Here is an 18435-nt window from a genome sequence, read left to right on the forward strand (position 1 = left end):
GGTTTGTTCTTCATAATGATCTCGATGTCACCTGGTATAAACACCTCTTCCAGCTTACTACGGTTCCATGTCCCTGTTTGAGGGTCAATCAGATTGCACACCTTGAGGTTCAAATCCCAGAACAGAGCTCTTTGATAAGGAGCCCTTGGATTCTCATCAAAGATCCAGTTATCGAGCCATACACTAATCATTTCACCCGACCCCACTGATTTTTTGAGACTTTTAAGCAGTACTTCTCTTCCATGCAAGATGTTCCGCCAGGCATATGAAGGTCCAGTTCCCATAGTTGCAGAGAGGAAGCTTGATGTTGGGTAGTATCGACTTCTAATGACTCGAGAACACAGACTATCTGGAAGGGCAACCAGTCTCCATGCTTTTTTGACCAATAAAGCCTGGTTAAACAGCTCAATGTCCCTGAAACCTAGTTCCCCCAGCTTTTTTTCCAAGCACATCATTTCCCAAGATATCCAATGAATTTTCCGTTTGTCCTCCTGTACATCCCACCAGAAGTTTGACATAGCACTTGTTAGGTTCTGACAAGTTCGCTTCGGAAGTTTGAATACTGACATGACATAAACAGGCGTAGACATAGCTACTGACTTCAACAAAACCTCATTTCCACCCTGGGATAAAAACCTCCCGTGCCACCCATGAAACCTCGATTTCATCTTCTCTTAGATATGTAAGCTTTTTTCTCAGCATTTCAACTTTAGAGCCACTAAAACACTCCGGTAATCCAAGGACTTCCCTACTCCCCCTTCCGATTGTATCCCTAATTTTTTTCTTATCCTCTGTTTGACTCCAGCATCAATAGCCTCACCAAAGGTTATTGATGATTTGTTGAAGTTAATAATTTGAACTGAGAATTTCTCGTAGTCCTTGAGCACATCATTTAGGGTGTTACATTGAGCATCATTCGCCTTACATAAGACAAGGAAATCATCTGCAAAGAACAAGTGATGCACTGCAGGTCCATCAGCGGTGAATTGGATTCCAGATATACTTCCATTAGCAGCTGCCTTATTCATCAAGTGAGAGAATCCCTCCATGCACAAGTCAAAAAAGAAAGGAGAAAGTGGATCTCCTTGCCTCAAGTCTCGTTCTGGTTTAATCATACCATGAGCCTCTCCATTAATTAGAACCGTATATGTCACTGAAGTTACACAGAACATGATCCATTGCACAAATCTCGGATGGAATCCTAGGGATTGAGCAGAGATTTTATATAGTCTTATTCAATCCGGTCATATGCCTTTGACATATCGGTTTTGATTGCCATATCTTCTGCAGAGATCCGTTGGTGAATTCTGAGGGCATGAACCATCTCATGTGCGATCACAAAGTTGTCTGAGATGAGTCTGTCAAAGACAAATGCAGACTGCATGGGTGAGACAATATCTTCTAACCAGGGTTGGAGTCTCGTAACTAGGACCTTGGACATGATTTTGTACACCACTGTACAAAGACTAATCAGTCTCAGGTCCACCATCTTTCTCGGCTTAGTGACTTTTGGAATGAGGCATATTTGCATATTCCATTCTTTTGGAAATTCTCCTATTTCAAAGAAGTTCCTCACCTCTGCAACAACTTGTGGTCCAAGGAGATCCTAATATTGTTGAAAAAATAACCCATTCATACCATCCACCCCGGGTGCACTAGAAGGGTTAATAGAGAAAACAGCCTTCTTTATCTCTGTTTCAGAAACTTCTTTCATCAAGCATCTATTCATCTGATCTGATACTTTTTTCGTGAATCCATTGAAGAAATCCGCACAGCTTTCAACCCTCGAAGTCTTGAACAGGAATTGGAAATATGCGCCTGCTACAGCCCCCATGAACCTGAAAATGTGGCTTTACCTCCTTGATCGTTGACCAGGAAATCAATTTGGTTTCTCATCTTTTGAGCTTTAACCGAAGCATGGAAGAACTTGGTGTTCTTGTCTCCTAACTGAATCTATTTATCTCTGCACTTTTGTTTCCAAAAACTTTCCTCCTCTTGATATGCCTTGGCGATCTCATATTTTAGATTCCTGCAATACTCCATCCAATGATGCATAGATGATTCCTCAATCTCCAGCTCCTTCCGTTACTCTTGTTTTCCTTTTTCCATTTGCTGAGAGACTTCCTGCAGGCCCCCGATCTATTCACCAAGCTTAGAGGCACAGATTGGTGATTCCCAAGCCAAGCTGATCGTATCGCCTCCTTAACTCGTGGCTTCCCAATAAACCGTTTGTCAAAACAGAAAGATTCCAAGTTTCAGATTGTCTGTTCATCAGGTTCACCAGAACATGGCTATGGTCAGAACCAAGCTTCTCCATAAATACTTGGTTAGCATGGGAAAAGTATAGTCTCTAAGCCTTATTCCCAAAATACCTGTCAAGCTTACTTTGAATCCAGTGAGTTTGTCTCATCCCAGTCCAGGTAAAACCATCACCACTACTTATCAACTCGGTCATCTCACAAGTTCTGAGCATCTCTGCAAAATCCTTGAAAGATCCATTACTCCTCTTCGGACCACCAAGCTTTTCTCCATTATGTAAGATCTCATTAAAGTCTCCAACCATACGCCACACTTCCTTCCTCTGCACTCCAATGTGCATTAGTTTTTCCCAAACATGTGCTCTCCCCTTCACCTTAGGGTCACCATTAACAAAAGACACATAGAACTCAAATGAACCAAAATGTACAAAACAGTCGATTATATGTTTGTCTGCAAACTTCATATCTACCGACACATTATTCCCTTGTTAATAAAGCTAAACCACCACTCCATCCAATAGGATCCACCGTGATAACCCTTTCATACCCTAACCAAGTTTGAAGATCCACCACTCCATTCCTACACTTCTTAGTCTCCATTAGGAACATAATCTTAGGGAAATGTTTTTAACCCATTTCCTTGAGGCGAGGAATTGTCAAGTCTTGTGCCTGTCCCAAGCCTTGACAATTCCAGCTCAGAATGCTCATTAAGGAGTCGGCAGTCCCTCAGTTAGGACCACCTCTGTGTCATTACGCCTTGAAATTTTTGACACTACCACCTCTTCCTCAACAGCCTTCCTTTTCTGCGGAGATACTCCAATTGTGTCTCCCACACTCTTTCTTGGCGTGCCATCGGTTTTAGCTTTTGTTCCTCTGATTCGTGTGGTTCGATCGATGGAGTGATCTTCCTTTTATCCGTCGGTTTCCTAGTTCTCACTCCAGATGAGCTTGCATCCGAAGAACCAGTTTCAAAACCCACTGAACAAGTCCTGAAAACAGAGTTCTCAGATTCAAAGTTTTCTGCTGCTCTCTCCGAAAGTGTGGTCTCACCATTTGGGATTCTCCTCATCGCAATACCAGTATTTATTACAGACGCCATTAGCTTTTCTCCAGTCTTATTTGCCTTCGACTCTCCATTGCTTTTCTGTTCCGATCCCACTGTGTACACTGGACCTTTTCCTTTGTCAACATTGCGAGATATCACTAGTGCATGTTCAAGCCTTAACACCAAATTTTGATTGCGACTGTCATTATTTAAGCTTTGAATAGAAGTCCACACTTTTTCCATCGCACTTTCCTCTATGTGCCTTCTGATGCAAGGAGATACAGCCTCATTTCTTGAAGGACTTCCGGATTAATCTTCAGACGACCCGAGTTTGGATCCACACCAACTTGATCCTCACTCAAAACGCCAAAGATTGGATCACTTTCCTTCAGGATCGGCTCAACACTCTGTTTGTCCTCAATAACACTCTTTCTTCGAGCCTCTGCCTTGTCTCTTCTCATCTTAATGAGCAACGGGCATTTATCCTTCTCATGAGTCAGGCGTTGGCAATTATAGCATCTTTTCTGTATCCTTTCAAAGCCGTACCAAACCGTAGTGGTTCCCCCATCGGGAAGAATCACAACCTTTGATCTTCACAGGCTTTGATACATCAAAGTTAACCTTGACACGCACGTAATCTCTGCTTTGTGGTTTCTCAGGATCAAAATCAATCTCCTCCACCTTACTGATGATGTCCTCCAGATCATAGATGCTTCCGTATAATAGTTGACCGGGATGTTGCGATTCCGAATCCACACTGGCATAAACTTCATGTAGTTCTCCGGTGGCTTTTCCACCCATCGATCTATCACAATAGACCACTCATTGAAAGTCCATACCCTTTTCTTCAAAACCTCCTCCAAATCATGTTCATACTTGAAGATGAACTGAAAGCGTTCACTAGAGAGAGCTACACCTCTCACTCGATCATACATTTACCACTTCTGAGGCATATCCAAGATGAGATCAGCCATATTCGGACACTCCGAGTTCAAAGTCCTCCCCATGATACTCATCATGTTTTTCTCACATGAGCAGTACTTAGGTAGATTAGGCAGAACAAACGGGACGTCCTCCTCTTCCTCTAAGGACAACGACATTAGCACCTTGTCAATATTCGCCATGAGAGCTGTATCGTAGTACTTTGGAACAAGCAAGTTTGAAATAGGGTTCTTGAGGTTTGAGATGGTGAGCACACTCTCAAAACTGAATAAAACCCCTAGCAAAACAGAAAGATTTTCACAAGATTCACCATTTTTATGTTATTCCTCACGATTTTGAAAAACAATAGGAAAAAAATCCAGCCTAAAGCCCCACTTTTCTAAATGCTAAAGACTCTAAATGGTTTAGAAAGTCCTAAGCGAAAGGGAGAGTTCTTAGCCTGTGATGATATAATCATTTTGTTAGTAAAATTATTAAAACATTTTTTTTAGGAACTTCAAAATGCCTTTAATTTTTTTACCTTCTGAAAGTTTTAAAATACCACAAAATCTATGTTTAATTGTTTATGAATTCCTCCTGAAATTCTAGGTATGGAAAATAACATAAATCTCATGAGAACATTTGTTTTGTTTTGTGGTATTCTAGGAACTTTTTTGGATATTTTTGAAAGTTAGATTTGTTTAGTCATTGTTTAGTATTTTTCTTGAATATTGAAACAGGAAAGAACAATTTAGTGAATTTTTTTCCATTGACATACATTATATTCAGAGAATGAGAAGTAATTGTGACATTGCTATTCTCAGACATAAAAACAAAAGAACAAGGAGGTTTAAGAGGGAGAGATCAAATGTTGTGAAATTTGTCATGAGCTCTTCTCTTCCAATGAGATCTGTAACTCTAAATCCTCATTTCCTCTCTTGATCTTGAGTTTCACCTCATCACCCACACTATACTCATCCAATATCTTCATCAACTCAGCTTTGTTCCTCACCTGATCAAACCACATAATCTTAGTTAAATCCTTAAGATAGATATGTGATAAAAACAAAAAGGAAGGTTTCAAGGACAAATAAACTTCAAAATAATTGTCTTGTTGTTATGTAAAAGGTTCATGGAGCTTACGGGTTTGTCATCAACTGCAACAATGATATCTCCGAGTACTATATTACCAGCAAAACCCCGAGATGTCGGAAGCAATCCTGCTTTCTCTGCGAGACTGTTTCCCGGTACCTGCATTCACAATCATCATTATCAGAAAAAGAAAGAACTGTTTGGTTTCTGAGGTTTAAGAGTATGAAATTGTTTACATACCTGAAGTACAAGAGCTCCATTACGAACATTGAGTTGATTAGCTACTGAATCCGGGGCTAATTCTATGTTTATACCAGCTCGAAGGACCTGACATGTTGGATTTAGTAACAACATCAAAAGAAATTCCATAAAAGGATGGATTACGAACACAAAGCAATGGATTTTGTGTGTGCTTACTTTGCTGAACTGGATTAGTTGAGGAACAATCTTCATTACAGTTGATGACGGGATTGCAAACCCCACACCAGCAGATGTTCCTATTCAAGCCAAGAGTGAGTTTCACTTTCACATGGACATTTTCGATAATGAGTCACTGAAAATTTACCTGTCTGTGTGAATATGGCCGTGTTGATCCCAACTAAGTTCCCTTTTGAATCGAGCAGAGGACCTCCACTGCAATATATAATACAGAAAGATCCATTAAACAAACACACACAAGAAATGTTTTCACAAGAAAATATCGTCTCCTCTTGTATGAGTTCATAGACACACCTATTTCCCGGGTTAATGGCTGCATCGGTTTGGATTCCACCACCAATTGTAACACCAGTTTGGCTAAAAATGTCCCGGTTAAGACCGCTGATGACACCAACCGTAAGTGTGTGGTCAAAACCAAAGGGGTTTCCAATTGCTAAACATTGCTGACCAACTTTGAGAGAGTTTGATTGTCCAACTCTAATCGGTTTCAGGAGAGCTTCAGGTGCTTCAACCTATATAAGCAGTAGTGTTCTATGAATTCCGTAGAAAAATATTACCAAACATGTATTTATTTATACCTTCAAGACAGCAAGATCCTTAGTACGATCAGCACCAACAAGTTTTCCTTCAAAATTCTTCTGTACCCTTCAAGATTTGCACAAACGAGCAGACATGAGACACAACTAGAGAGACCATAAACGGCTGAAATAATTCACCGTTGTAGAAAAGCTCTCACCCATCATATGTCAGAATATTCACACGACCAACCACATCCCCGGGGCTTGGATTTCTTGAAAGAGCATTGCCAATAACTGTTCAACAGAAGATCCAACTAACATTACAATAATATCCTTCGTCTGCAACTTAAGCTCATCTCAAGCATTTGTACAATCAGACTCAGTCATGGTTCTTACCGTGATAATTGGTCACAATGTATCCTTGTTCATCCCAAACTACTCCAGAGCCATTCCCTTCAGGTATCTAAAATTGAATTTCAGAGAAATTGTAAGTCAAACAATCAACAACAACTTAAAAAAGAGACTTTGTTTTTACTATTGAGAACATTACTTCAACTACACCCGTCATTTTGAGCTGAGGCCGTAACGTCACATCAAATATGTTGACAACGGAATAAGTATTATTCTCAAATAGTTGGACAATTCTCCCCTGAATTAGAGTGAAAAGATACATATGAATCTTAGTGTAACCATCAAAACCTGAAACTTCGATTACCATTTATCCTCGTCAAGGAAACTAACCTCAGTAGGGAAAAGAGGTCCAGCGGGAAAAACAGATGGACTAACATCTTCAAGTGTAGTAACAGATGGATCGCCAAGTGCTAGAGCTGCAGTTCATCACACCACATACTCATTAACCGAATTATATTATCACTACGAATCGATGAAACCCATCTCATTATAAGCAGAAGGAAAGAAAAGACCAGATCAGATCATGAATGTTCTCTACTAGATCAGCAAAATCTAGAGATATGGTTTGGTAGTTCAAAACTCTTACTAATTAGAGCTATACTAGTTAAGAATTAAAATGCTATGATCAGAACAATTCAGCTTCTCATTACAGATTTTGATCCATCAAATTGTTGAAAAAAACAAAGCTTTAGAAAATGACGTATAGCTGAACAAGGTGCAGACCTGATAAGTACCTTGAAGGATTATAGCACAAATTCATGAATATACTTGTCAACAAGATTCGCCTTGTAGTCGAAGGAACACTTTTCATGGCTAACTCATGCAGATTCGACTTCCAATCTCGACCAATCCTAACGAAACACAAACAACCAAAAGCTACATGAACATCAAATCACCAAGTAAATCCTCTGTAAACAAGTTTCACAGTAGAAAGAAACACACTAATGAATGGATGTTCCAAGTTTCAAACTGAGCATTTTTTCAGTAACTTAGAGAAACAAAATTTCATAATCTTTTAAAGAACCCAAATCAAAAGGAACACTTTTTCAGGGGACAACAGAACCAAAATGCAGAGATATCAAGCCCAATTGGCTGTCGAAGAAGCAAATGGGGAAAATTCATAATCTTTTAAGGAACCCAAATCAAAAGTAACGATTTTTCAAGGAGCAACAGAACCAAAATGCTTACTTTACTGAAGAAACTGGTCGTTCTGGAACGACGTCGCCTTGGGAAATTCTGGAACATGCGGAGGAGAGAAGCTGTCGTCGACCAACAAAATCATTCTCGCGTGATGTGATCGGAATAGGTTTCAAAGAGCAGGACGTAACCACCTGCATCTTTGCCACAAATTTCAGGATATTCTGAGACCAATCGATCTGACAAAGCCAGGATAAAAAATCTCAGATTTTTTTTGTAGCTGAGGAAGAAGGAGCTAGTTAAAATATCGTAATTGCCCCTCTCTACTAAAGAAGTGTCGTCTTCTGACTCAATTTTCACATTAATCTTGAATTGTTATAATCCGTTAAACTGCTATTTATAGTTTGACGATCGATATAATCGTTCAATTAGTTTTTGTAGCTGAGTTTGGTTTATCTGAGTAGTCCAATATTGAGTCTTCTGTTGGGAAAAAAAAACCTTAACAAATCTTGGAACTTTAAATTGAATTGACAATTCCCAACAAAAATGGAGAACCTTGTTCACTATCCCAACCAAAATGATTAAGAATCATAGAAGACGAATTTCTTAGAACACAGTCCTTACTTTAAGCTAATGAAGACTTCAAAAACGCATTTCTTCTTGACTTTTTTTTTTCACTTGGAAGCTTCAGCTGACTCGGTTTTTTGGACTTGTACAGGGCACTGAGATACATATGGTTTCAGCTGTAAAATCATATTAAAAAATATTACAATCAGCAAAGCTAAATCACTCAACAAACTTAATGCATTTTAGTAAGCATTCCATTTCCAGGTTCCTAACGTAGCTTCGACCAATAGAAGAAGATTTTTCGAGGGGTTCTCATGTTTCACTTGTGCTACATAAAGAAATTATAGGAGAGAGGAACAAAAGAGTTTCTGAAAAACCTTAAAGCCGGTCAGATCAGGGATTACGTAGTTTGGCAATTTATCTGGCTGCACAACATATCCTCCTGCAATCCAAACAATTTCACAAACATAAGAGAAAGGTTAATAAAAATGAAGTTCATGATCAACTTCTGCCAAATTTGAGTTACAAAGTTGCTAGCTTTCCACAACGAATCAGTTATCATAAAGACAAGTAGATTAATTCCTGAAAGCTGATAATAGCTCTCTTTAGGTTGTATATGTCTATTTCAAACAACTTGACATTAACACCACCAAGAATTATCAACTACCAAGAACAAGATTCGATTATCAACTACCTAAAGAATCCGGTATCTTAAAACGCGTAGGTTCCTGAAACTTAACTGATAATAGAACGGTGCAGTTCTATGATGATCAATCTTTGCCAAACTGAGTTATAAAGTTGTAAGCTTTCAACCTAAAGAATCTGGTTATCTGGAAGCCATTGTAAACTCCTGAAACTTAGCTGATAACAGAATTGTGCAACTCTATGATGATCAATCTTTGCCAAAACTGAGTTATAAAGTTGTTAACTTTCCTACCTAAAGAATTTTGTTATCTTAAAGCTATTGTAAATTCCTGAAACTTAGCTGATAACAGAATTGCATCTTTGCCAAAAACTGAGTTATAAAGTTGTTAGCTTTTTTCCCATCTAAAGAATCTGGTTTATCTTAAAGCCATTGTAAATTGCTAAAGCCTAGCTGATAATAGCTCTAATTCAAAACAACTTGGCATTTAACAGCAAGAACAAAACATTCAATCATCAACTACTAAAACAAGTGTTCACCAATTGTTTCCAGTTATCAATTTGACCCAGAAATGAATTGAATTGTGAGTTTGGATGATGAAGTAGAAACCTTTTCTGGTGTGGAAACCAGTAGGTTTGCAGTTTTTGCCCTTGTAGAAGTCTCTGGGAGCTCGTTTGGGGGAGAGAATATCGAGCGAAGAAGCTCTCTTTCTTCGGAATGTTCTTCCGATCCCCAATAACAACCCTAGCGTCATCCCTCCAAATCTATCAATCTGAGAAAGAAATATATAATGTGAATGAACAGCGAGCGATCTGTGAAATTACCCCATGAAGGAAGCCTGAGATAAGAAGAAAGAGGTAAAGGAGAGAGAGAGAGAGTGATGCATACCTGAGTAAAATATCTCCGAGAGAGGTAAGAGAGAGCACGATGATAGGAGAAAGCGAGAGAGGCGAAAATTGGTCGCCTGAGTAGGGATTTTTAATTACACAAGTGTGACTGTGAGTGAGGTAATGAGGTTGAAGGCAACGTGAAACGAAGTCGTTTGGTGAAACGATGTCGTTTTAGTGTTATATTTGTGGACAGTTAATTTTTTTTTCTTTTTCTTTTTGACAATATTTGTGGACAGATTAATTTCGGTTTCCATGCATTTACAATTTTTTTGTAACTAAATTTATAATTTTTATGTGTATTTCCTAAGATCCCATGATATTAGAATTAGCCCCCAAGAAAGTATGAGTTGTGTATAATAAAAAGCCTAAACTAATTCATAGATTCTACATCAAAGGCGCAAATACTTCAACCACAATCCTAATTTACTATCAAGAAGTATGAAGTACTTTGACAAGAAGTATGAAGTAGAGCACAAAATACTTTATCCACATCGGATAGATCTTTATTCTAATTGAATTTGTTTATCCTCGCCTGGCAAGAAAAGCATTGAAACCAATGACTAATTTCTTATGTCTTTATAAGCAGCTCTTACCTCAAAATCAAAGTATCTACGTCAATCTTGCAGAGTCCGAAAACAAAATTTTGACAAGTCAAATTACATCAAATGTTTTTTTCTCCACAAACCAAAGTTCCTTTGATATAATATACATTCCCAACCTTTCATGTTGATATCTATCAACATCTGGCAAATATCGCATACTTTCCAACTTTGCTTGCAAATGCTTTCTTGAATTCTTTCATATAGCTTATAGGATATATATCTTTCTAAGAAATTTTTTCTTTTTCTATTATGTGATTTTTTATATATAGTTATATATACGTTTTTTTATTAAAGTTATACGTTTTTTTATTAGAATAATTAATGTTATTCCTCAGCATATTTGGTACATTTTTCCTATTCTTCTCAAACAAAATCCCACACTAGGATCAGAAACATATCTTACTTTGGTCAAGCTCAAGCTATGGCTCTATTAAGTTTGATAAGTTTCTAACGACGAAATCAATAGGTAATGAGTCGATTGGCCAGTTACCTTATATAGTAATTACTTAGATTTCGTCTCAACTTCTAATGTAAAAGTCCTAACATAATTGTCTTCTGAATTTTCCTTCATATTAGGGAATCCAGAATGGAAAAAAGTCACAACAGCATGAAGCAATACTGTGAAATCAGAAGCAATGATGAAAGAATTAACTGTGTTATAGTTTCTTTAACCCAAAAAAAAAAATTACTACATGAGATAAACATTTGTAGTGAGCACAATGCACAAAGCATAGTCAAATTCAACCGAATTAGCCATTATGTTTTTGTATAACATTTGTAGTGAGCACAATGCACAAAGCACAGTCAAATTCAACCTAATTAGCCATTATATTTTTGTTTAACATTTGTAGTGAGCACAATGCACAAACAAATTCAACCCTAAACCATTAGATTTTTTTTTGTACTATGCATACACTTGGACTTTCACGGCATTAATAAATATTTCAAAATGATGGTTGATAGATTTAATGTTTCACATATAAAGAGAAATAGAAAGCTTAGGTTAAAAGCTATTGACCAAACTTCTAAACTTGAGTTGCGTGGGTTAAAAAACCCATGCCTTTATTTTGGACTTTTCTCATCTCTAGTTTTTATTTTTCATTTTGTTTTAATTTTTTTTACCACGAAATCTTCATTTCTACATTATGGTTTTACGTGTCTCAGACTTGGAGACATTTATAGCAAGCTTAAGCAATGCATTCGATTTTACCAATGCCTAATTTGACTTACCTTGGAATTTTTTTAACAGGAGATTCAAACCTTTGCTACGCACCAAAACTTTCAAATTTCAATCTTTTGAAGACTTATCGACTTATAGTTAAAGATGTAGAAAAAGATTCTACTCTAAAAGTTTCTATCCTATTGATTACTAAAAGTATGCTGCTGAAAGTATGATCATTTATCATCTCTTTGTAGATTTTTTTCGAAAGTTTCTACTCGTAGTCTTCGTTTCAAGAAGTACACGGACCACGGTAACTTTGAAGTTTGAATCACTCCCCAAATTTAAGTAAAAATATATATAAACATGAAAAACGAAGTTCAAGAAACATACATCATATTTTTCTTGCAAAACCCTCCACATCTTCTAGAGACATTGGTCGTAAACCAACGCATCACTTTCCGGTCCAATTATCGTTTCCCCATGAACACATTTCTTCTTCTCTAAGAAACTTCTTCCATTCTTCTCCAAATTCTCTCTCTCTCTCTCTCTCTCTCTCTCTCTCTCTCTCTCTCTCTCTCTCTCTCTCTCTCTCTCTCTCTCTCTCTCTCTCTCTCTCTCTCTCTCTCTCTCTCTCTCTCTCTCTCTATTTCTATAAATCTTTCCGTTTCTCTTCATTCTCTTTTGGTCAGTTTAATTCTTAATCACACAAGTATTAGTTCTTATGGTTTTAGTTATGGATCATGAAGAGAGTAACAACGTAGAAAGGTTCGACGACGTAGTTTTGCCAGGGTTTAGGTTTCATCCTACAGATGAAGAACTCGTAAGTTTCTACCTGAAACGGAAGGTTCTACACAAATCTCTTCCCTTTGAACTCATCAAGAAAGTTGACATTTACAAATACGATCCATGGGACCTCCCAAGTAAGCCCTACAAATTTTTCATTTTCTTTAAATCTATGGAAAACAATTTTTGATTTTGCATTTTCTTGAATCAAATGTTTAAAAAGAGCTTGCGGCCATGGGGGAGAAAGAGTGGTACTTTTACTGTCCAAGAGACAGGAAATACCGAAACAGCACGAGACCTAACCGAGTAACCGGAGGTGGATTCTGGAAAGCAACCGGAACAGACCGACCTATATACTCATCAGACTCGACCCGGTGCATCGGGTTAAAGAAGTCACTTGTGTTCTACCGTGGCCGAGCTGCTAAAGGAGTCAAAACCGATTGGATGATGCATGAATTCCGTCTCCCTTCTCCTTCTGACTCTCATAACTCATCATATCCTCACTACAATAACAAGAAGCAACACCATAACAACAACAATAAAGAGATTCCTTCAAGCGTAAGTAATCGTATTTGCCCTAACTTGCTTGACACGCAGGAAAAGTTCAAACCTTAAACCAGGGTTTATGTTTATGTTACCAGATATCTAATATAGATCAATTTGGTGTATAATTAGCTTTTAATTAAGACGAGAATTTCTTTTGTAGGATGCGTGGGCGATTTGCAGAATATTCAAGAAGACGAACTCGGTATCATCACAAAGATCAATCCCACAATCTTGGCTTTATCCGGCGAATCCTGTGGCCAACCAATACAATTTACAGTCTCAAACCGCACATCTCTTAGCTTCAACAGATGTCCTCAGCCACATAGCAACAAGGCAAAACCTTAGCTCTCCTCCAGTCGATGAACCCACAAGCTTCACCGAATCAGTCACTGCTTATTTCGCGTCTCAGATGCTCGGAGTTCCGTACACACAACTAGAAACAACGGAACAGGGGATGCTCTGTTTCTGAGCAGCAACGAGAGTAACTACTTCAATAACTTGGCCAGAGCATTGACTAATGAGCTTCCGAATGTAAGATCAATGGTGGAGTCTGGTTTCGAGATGACGTCGTATTCCACTAACAATTAAGTGTACTTATTAACACTTGAATTAGTGTAGGACATCGCTAATATGTATTAATTCTAATTATCTTATCAATATTGCTTTATATTTGGTTTTTTGGAGACCAAAAAGAGAAAAATAACTTTAAGACTTGTTTTGTTTCGTTTAGCTTTCTGCCTTTTGAAGTTACATAATCTCGGACAATGTAACTTCTATTTATTTATTGTTTCTTTTGTTAAAGACTTTTGCTTCTTCTTTTTTTATGTTTAACTAGATTATGTGCGGGTTTATGATATAACCCAAGTAAAAAAAACTAAAATGAAAAAGTACAAAAAACACTAAAATATCTTGTGGAGCTAAATTATACTACTATAAGATTTGGACTGCTGCTGACGTTAAACCACCTACTGATAAACCTAATAGTCAATTATTCATTTTGATTCTCTTAGATATAGTTTTACAAAATGTCATTGGATATAAAGTGCTACAATAATAGGAAATTCATTCCTATGAGCTTATTATCTTTCGTTTAATTTCACTTATTTCACTTATTGTAAAAACGATAAAAACGCTTATTTCAACATCAGGTTCTAAATTGACACAATTTCTTGTGATGTAAGGACAACATATCAGTGCTCACTGAAAAGTATATATAATATATCTTATTTAAGCTTTGAATTTTTCTTTATGTAGCAATTAATAATATGTTGTACAATATATGCACGCTATTTGAAAATAGAAAATGACGATATAGATTGCATATATCTACCATATACAGAGCAATGATGTGGAATTCTTTATTCTAACCATATCTACTTATTTATTGAGTCCAATTGTGCCTCATTTCGGGTGTATTGTTACCATAGACAATATACAATAGAAATTTAGCTTGGAAGCATCATTCACCTAATTTAATTTCATGGTTTATATAAGCTTTCCAATAGGCATTACACAATGGGAATTTGTCTTAGAAAGCATCATATACCCCAACCTAATCTCATGATCTATGTATTGTTTCCAATAGGCATTACACAATGTGATTTGACAATATTCATATTCCAAATTTGTGTTATATTATAAATGTTTGATGGTTTATAATTTAAGTATTTTCATGACTGCAAAATCTACACTTCAACAGAAACAATAAACCATAAGCCTTGTAATGCAATTTGAATTGTACCATAAATCCAAAAGGAATCATGGTTTTCTACTAGGATATTAGAGCATTCTCATCGTTTATCAGTGAATTCTAAACCGAATATCTTATTTTTATATAAAAAAAATAAAAAATAAAAAAAGAATGAGAAAGAGAAAACCGTTTCTCATTTGAGAAATTATGAAATACTTTTCAGATACCCAAAATATATCTATGTTTTTTTATTAATTTAGTTTTTTAACAAAAACTAAAGTTTATTCAAATAATTATATTATATTAAAATATTAATATTTTAATTTTGAAAACCTTATTTTGAAGATCTAACCGATCGATGGAGATGCGCTTAGTCTTCACCCACTTTCACCATACAAATTTGAGGTCACGTTTGTCTACAAGTGTCACTTTTTTTTTTACAATATAAATTTTGAGGTCTTACTTTATTATGAGATTATATAGGTGAGGTCTCATGTTGGAGTCGTATTTGACTGTCTTCACATTGTCAGACTACTCCTGAAGAAAACAAGACAATATTATTGATGATGATTTTCACAGAGCAATGTGTTAATGACAATTTAAAAAAAAATAGTTTTGATAGGTATAGGCTCATTTTTGTCAGTGTTCCTCCCTGACTCTTAGGGCTTGATTGGCAGAGCATATTAATAAGCATAATGCTTTATAAACTGCCAATCATATTTAAGTCAAAAGCAGAAAGAAGAGCATTTTGAGCTTCTAAATGCTCGATACCCCAATGCTTTGCTTTTTCAAAGCATAAAGCCTTTTAAATTTAAAAAAGTCAGTATTATCCTTAATTTTTTAATTAATATCTGCATATGCCATTAAGAATCAACTATAAATACATAGTTTTATCTTAACCTAAACCTAAAATTTTAGGTCGCAGAGCAAAGAAGCATCGGTTAGTAGAAAAAAACTTTTGATTCATTTCTTATACGACCATGTTTATTCTTATTGCTGGGTTAGTAGAAAAAACTTTTGATTCATCCTTGGTTAAATTTTACGTCACAGAGCACAGATTGTTTTTAGTTTCAGGATTTCTCTTATTCCTTTAAATTTTTGATTAGTTTCATATTTATATCTAATATAAATACTATTTATGATCTTATAAACAGCTTAAAAACATGTCGAATGAAGAACAACATGTGCAACCAACGACCAAGGTATGAATTACGTAACCTGTTGACTTTTTGTTTGTTTATTCTATTGCTTGAAATTTTAAGTGGCGTTATTTTATTTTGGGGTCGATTTAGCCAAGGTTTATTTGGACTCATGAAATGAGTCATCAGATGCTAGTGTTAGCCAATGGTGAGAAAGATAAAGGATACTGGAGAGGTACATGTTTTACTGAAATGGGAAGACAAAACATACGAGCTGGATTTCTAAAACGGTTTGCTATCGATTTTCAATGGAAAAAGTTTAAAAGTCGGTTGGAGGTCAACGACTGTTGGCTTATTTGTCAAAAAAAAATATCACCCAAGTTCGGGTCCATAAGCAGTGACAATTGCATAAGAAAACAGTACGACCTTTATAGACGTGTCACAAAGAGCTCTACGAGGTTGGGATTCAATGAGTTTGGAGAATTAGACATGAGCAATGACTGGTGGGATCAACTAATTAAGGTAATTCCACTAAGAAAATGACAATATACAGTTTTTTAAAGTTTTTACAAACATAATTTCATTCATAATGGATTTTATTTTCTACTATTGTTGCAGGCTTGTCCAGAAGCCACAAAAGTTCGCCAATATCCTTTGCGTGATATTCCACTCCTTGATTATTTATACAGCAAAGTTACAATATCGGTAAGTGAAGGATGGCAACACCAGAATGGACCAAGTCAATTGCCTCAAGATATAGAACTTGAAGAAGAAGAAATTGAAGAGATGTCACCACCCATCGTCCGTACGTCTGAAGTCAATCAAAAGATACAAAAAGCACATGTTTCTAGCAAGTCTCAAGAGAGACCTACCAAATCAAGATCTTCACGGAAAAGACCTCACCCCGAACATTGGGATCGTATCACCACTACCTTAGAAAATCAAGAGAAGTTTTGGTCTGCAGGTCGGAAATCATTTGATTCCTTTAACCCATTTAGCAGCGCCATATGCACCGAAGAGTTGCTAAAGATGTCTACACTAGATCTTGATGGCGAATTGTACTGGAGTGCTCTTGATCACCTAGCTGGAAACGAGAATAGCCGTCAGATTTTTATGACTTTACTGAGATTAAGTATCTGGAAAGGATCACAGGAAAGACGAACTAGGCTACTATAGTTTTTGATGATAGATTTTAGTTTGGGGTTTTTTAGTTTGAACGATAGTTTCAGTTGTTTATGGCATTCATTGAACTCCACTTATGTTTGCCTTTGCTTTAATAGATTTTTTTTTATTATTATATTATGAATTAGCTGTCTTTTTTTAACATAAGTTTCTAGACAAAAGGATCATCTAACTTCATATATCTAATACGTTTTTTTTTTAATTATAGGAAGTAGCAATGGTTTTTCATCAAAATATGGTTGCTGTGGTTCGCTTAATGGTTGAAGCTGAACGACAAGATCCATATTGTGATAGGCAATTGATGAGAACAGATCGAGGTCGTGGATTCCGTCATACTATGCAAATGATTACTGGTTCTGGTAGAGAATGCTATGAAACCGTGCGAATGAATCAAGAAACCTTTATAAAGTTATGTGATACTCTGAAGAATGATTATCACCTTAAAGAGTCACGTGAATGCACCGTACAAGAGGCTGTGGCAATGTTTTTAGAGACACTTGGGCATGATGAAGTACAACGACAAATTGCAAAAAATTTCCAACGTAGCCAAGAAAAGGTACACAGGAAATTTATGGAAGTATTAGATGCTGTCCTTCTTTTATCGAAGGATATTTTAAAGCCTCAGCCAGAAGAGTTTATACAGGTTAATAATCGTTTAGTCAGTGATAATAGATATTGGCCTTTCTTTAGTGGTTGCATTGGAGCTCTTGACAGCACACATGTGCCAGTACGAGTTAGAAATGATCAAAAAGAGAGATATTGGAATGCCAGACAGCAGTTCACCTCGATGAATGTTCTGGCCATTTGCAACTTGGATATGAAATTCATATATGCATATGTTGGAACTCCAGGAAGAGCACACGATACAAAAGTTCTCACATATTGTGCACAACCAGTGGTGGCTTTATCCACGACAGAAGCTGAATACATTGCACTTCATGAAGCTGCAAAAGAGTCCATTTGGATAAAAGGCTTACTGCAGGATATGGGATTCGAACGGAAAAGGGAAGTAATTTGGTGTGATTCACAGTCTGCTATTTGCTTGTCGAAAAACAACATGTATCATGAGAGGACAAAGCATGTAGCAGTAAAGTATAATTACATCAGGGACGTGTCGGAATCAGGAGAGGTTGAGGTTCTGAAGATCCACACTTCAAAGAACCCTGCGGATATTCTAACAAAGTCTGTCCCATTTGCTAAATTCAGGTCAGCTTTAGATATTCTAAGGTTGATCGGCTGAGTGATGAATGTCATCAGTTGCCAGAGGTTAAACTCAAAGTAAAGGCAGTTCACTACTGAGAGTGAGAAGGAGAAACTTGAATCAAGGTGGAGATTATTGAGGAATGCTTCTGATTCAAATTTCTGGTCCGATATTGGTTTGATGTTGAACCGGAGGTGATTGAAGCTGGTT

At 36.8% G+C, this 18435-nt stretch overlaps 4 protein-coding genes across 4 annotated transcripts; 1 reads left to right on the forward strand and 3 right to left on the reverse strand.

The window, feature by feature from the left end:
• Nucleotides 1-3030: 3030 nt before the first annotated feature.
• On the reverse strand, nucleotides 3031-4427 carry LOC112088372. Its single transcript, XM_024158635.1, has 4 exons — nucleotides 4246-4427; nucleotides 3850-4108; nucleotides 3586-3788; nucleotides 3031-3478 (listed from the first exon to the last, which is right to left on the reverse strand). The coding sequence occupies exons 1-4, from the start codon at nucleotides 4425-4427 to the stop codon at nucleotides 3031-3033; spliced, it is 1092 nt and encodes a 363-aa protein (XP_024014403.1).
• A 504-nt stretch (nucleotides 4428-4931) lies between these two features.
• LOC18022524 (protease Do-like 8, chloroplastic) lies at nucleotides 4932-8059 on the reverse strand. Its single transcript, XM_006405530.2, has 13 exons — nucleotides 7872-8059; nucleotides 7407-7534; nucleotides 7014-7099; nucleotides 6823-6921; nucleotides 6669-6735; nucleotides 6491-6566; nucleotides 6333-6399; nucleotides 6049-6266; nucleotides 5882-5949; nucleotides 5734-5813; nucleotides 5557-5643; nucleotides 5368-5475; nucleotides 4932-5236 (listed from the first exon to the last, which is right to left on the reverse strand). Exons 1-13 carry the CDS (start codon nucleotides 8018-8020, stop codon nucleotides 5108-5110), a joined length of 1362 nt encoding a protein of 453 aa, XP_006405593.1. The 5' UTR covers nucleotides 8021-8059; the 3' UTR covers nucleotides 4932-5107.
• Nucleotides 8060-8270: 211 nt separating this feature from the next.
• LOC18022525 (39S ribosomal protein L41, mitochondrial) lies at nucleotides 8271-10057 on the reverse strand. The gene is made up of 4 exons (XM_006405531.2): nucleotides 9919-10057; nucleotides 9640-9802; nucleotides 8765-8829; nucleotides 8271-8563 (listed from the first exon to the last, which is right to left on the reverse strand). The coding sequence occupies exons 2-4, from the start codon at nucleotides 9782-9784 to the stop codon at nucleotides 8495-8497; spliced, it is 279 nt and encodes a 92-aa protein (XP_006405594.1). The 5' UTR covers nucleotides 9785-9802; nucleotides 9919-10057; the 3' UTR covers nucleotides 8271-8494.
• Nucleotides 10058-12374: 2317 nt separating this feature from the next.
• Nucleotides 12375-13601, forward strand: LOC18022526 (putative NAC domain-containing protein 94). Its single transcript, XM_024158926.1, is given in 4 exon segments — nucleotides 12375-12604; nucleotides 12691-13025; nucleotides 13174-13438; nucleotides 13441-13601. Coding segments are annotated over 4 exon segments (960 nt in total). The 5' UTR covers nucleotides 12375-12405.
• Nucleotides 13602-18435: the final 4834 nt, after the last annotated feature.

The sequence above is a fragment of the Eutrema salsugineum genome, unplaced genomic scaffold (genome assembly GCF_000478725.1).
Source record: "Eutrema salsugineum unplaced genomic scaffold, Eutsalg1_0 scaffold_14, whole genome shotgun sequence".
Classification (NCBI taxonomy): domain Eukaryota; kingdom Viridiplantae; phylum Streptophyta; class Magnoliopsida; order Brassicales; family Brassicaceae; genus Eutrema; species Eutrema salsugineum.

Bases quoted from the DNA above. Each gene is read 5' to 3' on its own strand.
- LOC112088372 (XM_024158635.1), bottom strand. From the start codon at position 4,427: ATGGCGAATATTGACAAGGTGCTAATGTCGTTGTCCTTAGAGGAAGAG. The intron at 3,789-3,849 runs GTACGGCTTTGA...ACTCATGAGAAG, and splicing joins GGGGGAACCACTACGGTTTG to GATAAATGCCCGTTGCTCAT. The intron at 3,479-3,585 runs GTATCTCCTTGC...TTTGGTGTTAAG, and splicing joins GTCCTTCAAGAAATGAGGCT to GCTTGAACATGCACTAGTGA.
- LOC18022524 (XM_006405530.2), bottom strand. From the start codon at position 8,020: ATGCAGGTGGTTACGTCCTGCTCTTTGAAACCTATTCCGATCACATCA. The intron at 6,922-7,013 runs GTTAGTTTCCTT...ACTCTAATTCAG, and splicing joins GACCTCTTTTCCCTACTGAG to GGGAGAATTGTCCAACTATT. The intron at 5,814-5,881 runs GTAAATTTTCAG...TGGCTTGAATAG, and splicing joins GGCCATATTCACACAGACAG to GAACATCTGCTGGTGTGGGG.
- LOC18022525 (XM_006405531.2), bottom strand. From the start codon at position 9,784: ATGACGCTAGGGTTGTTATTGGGGATCGGAAGAACATTCCGAAGAAAG. The intron at 8,830-9,639 runs GTTTCTACTTCA...TTTGGATTGCAG, and splicing joins TGGTTTCCACACCAGAAAAG to GAGGATATGTTGTGCAGCCA. The intron at 8,564-8,764 runs GTTTTTCAGAAA...ATGATTTTACAG, and splicing joins CTGATCTGACCGGCTTTAAG to CTGAAACCATATGTATCTCA.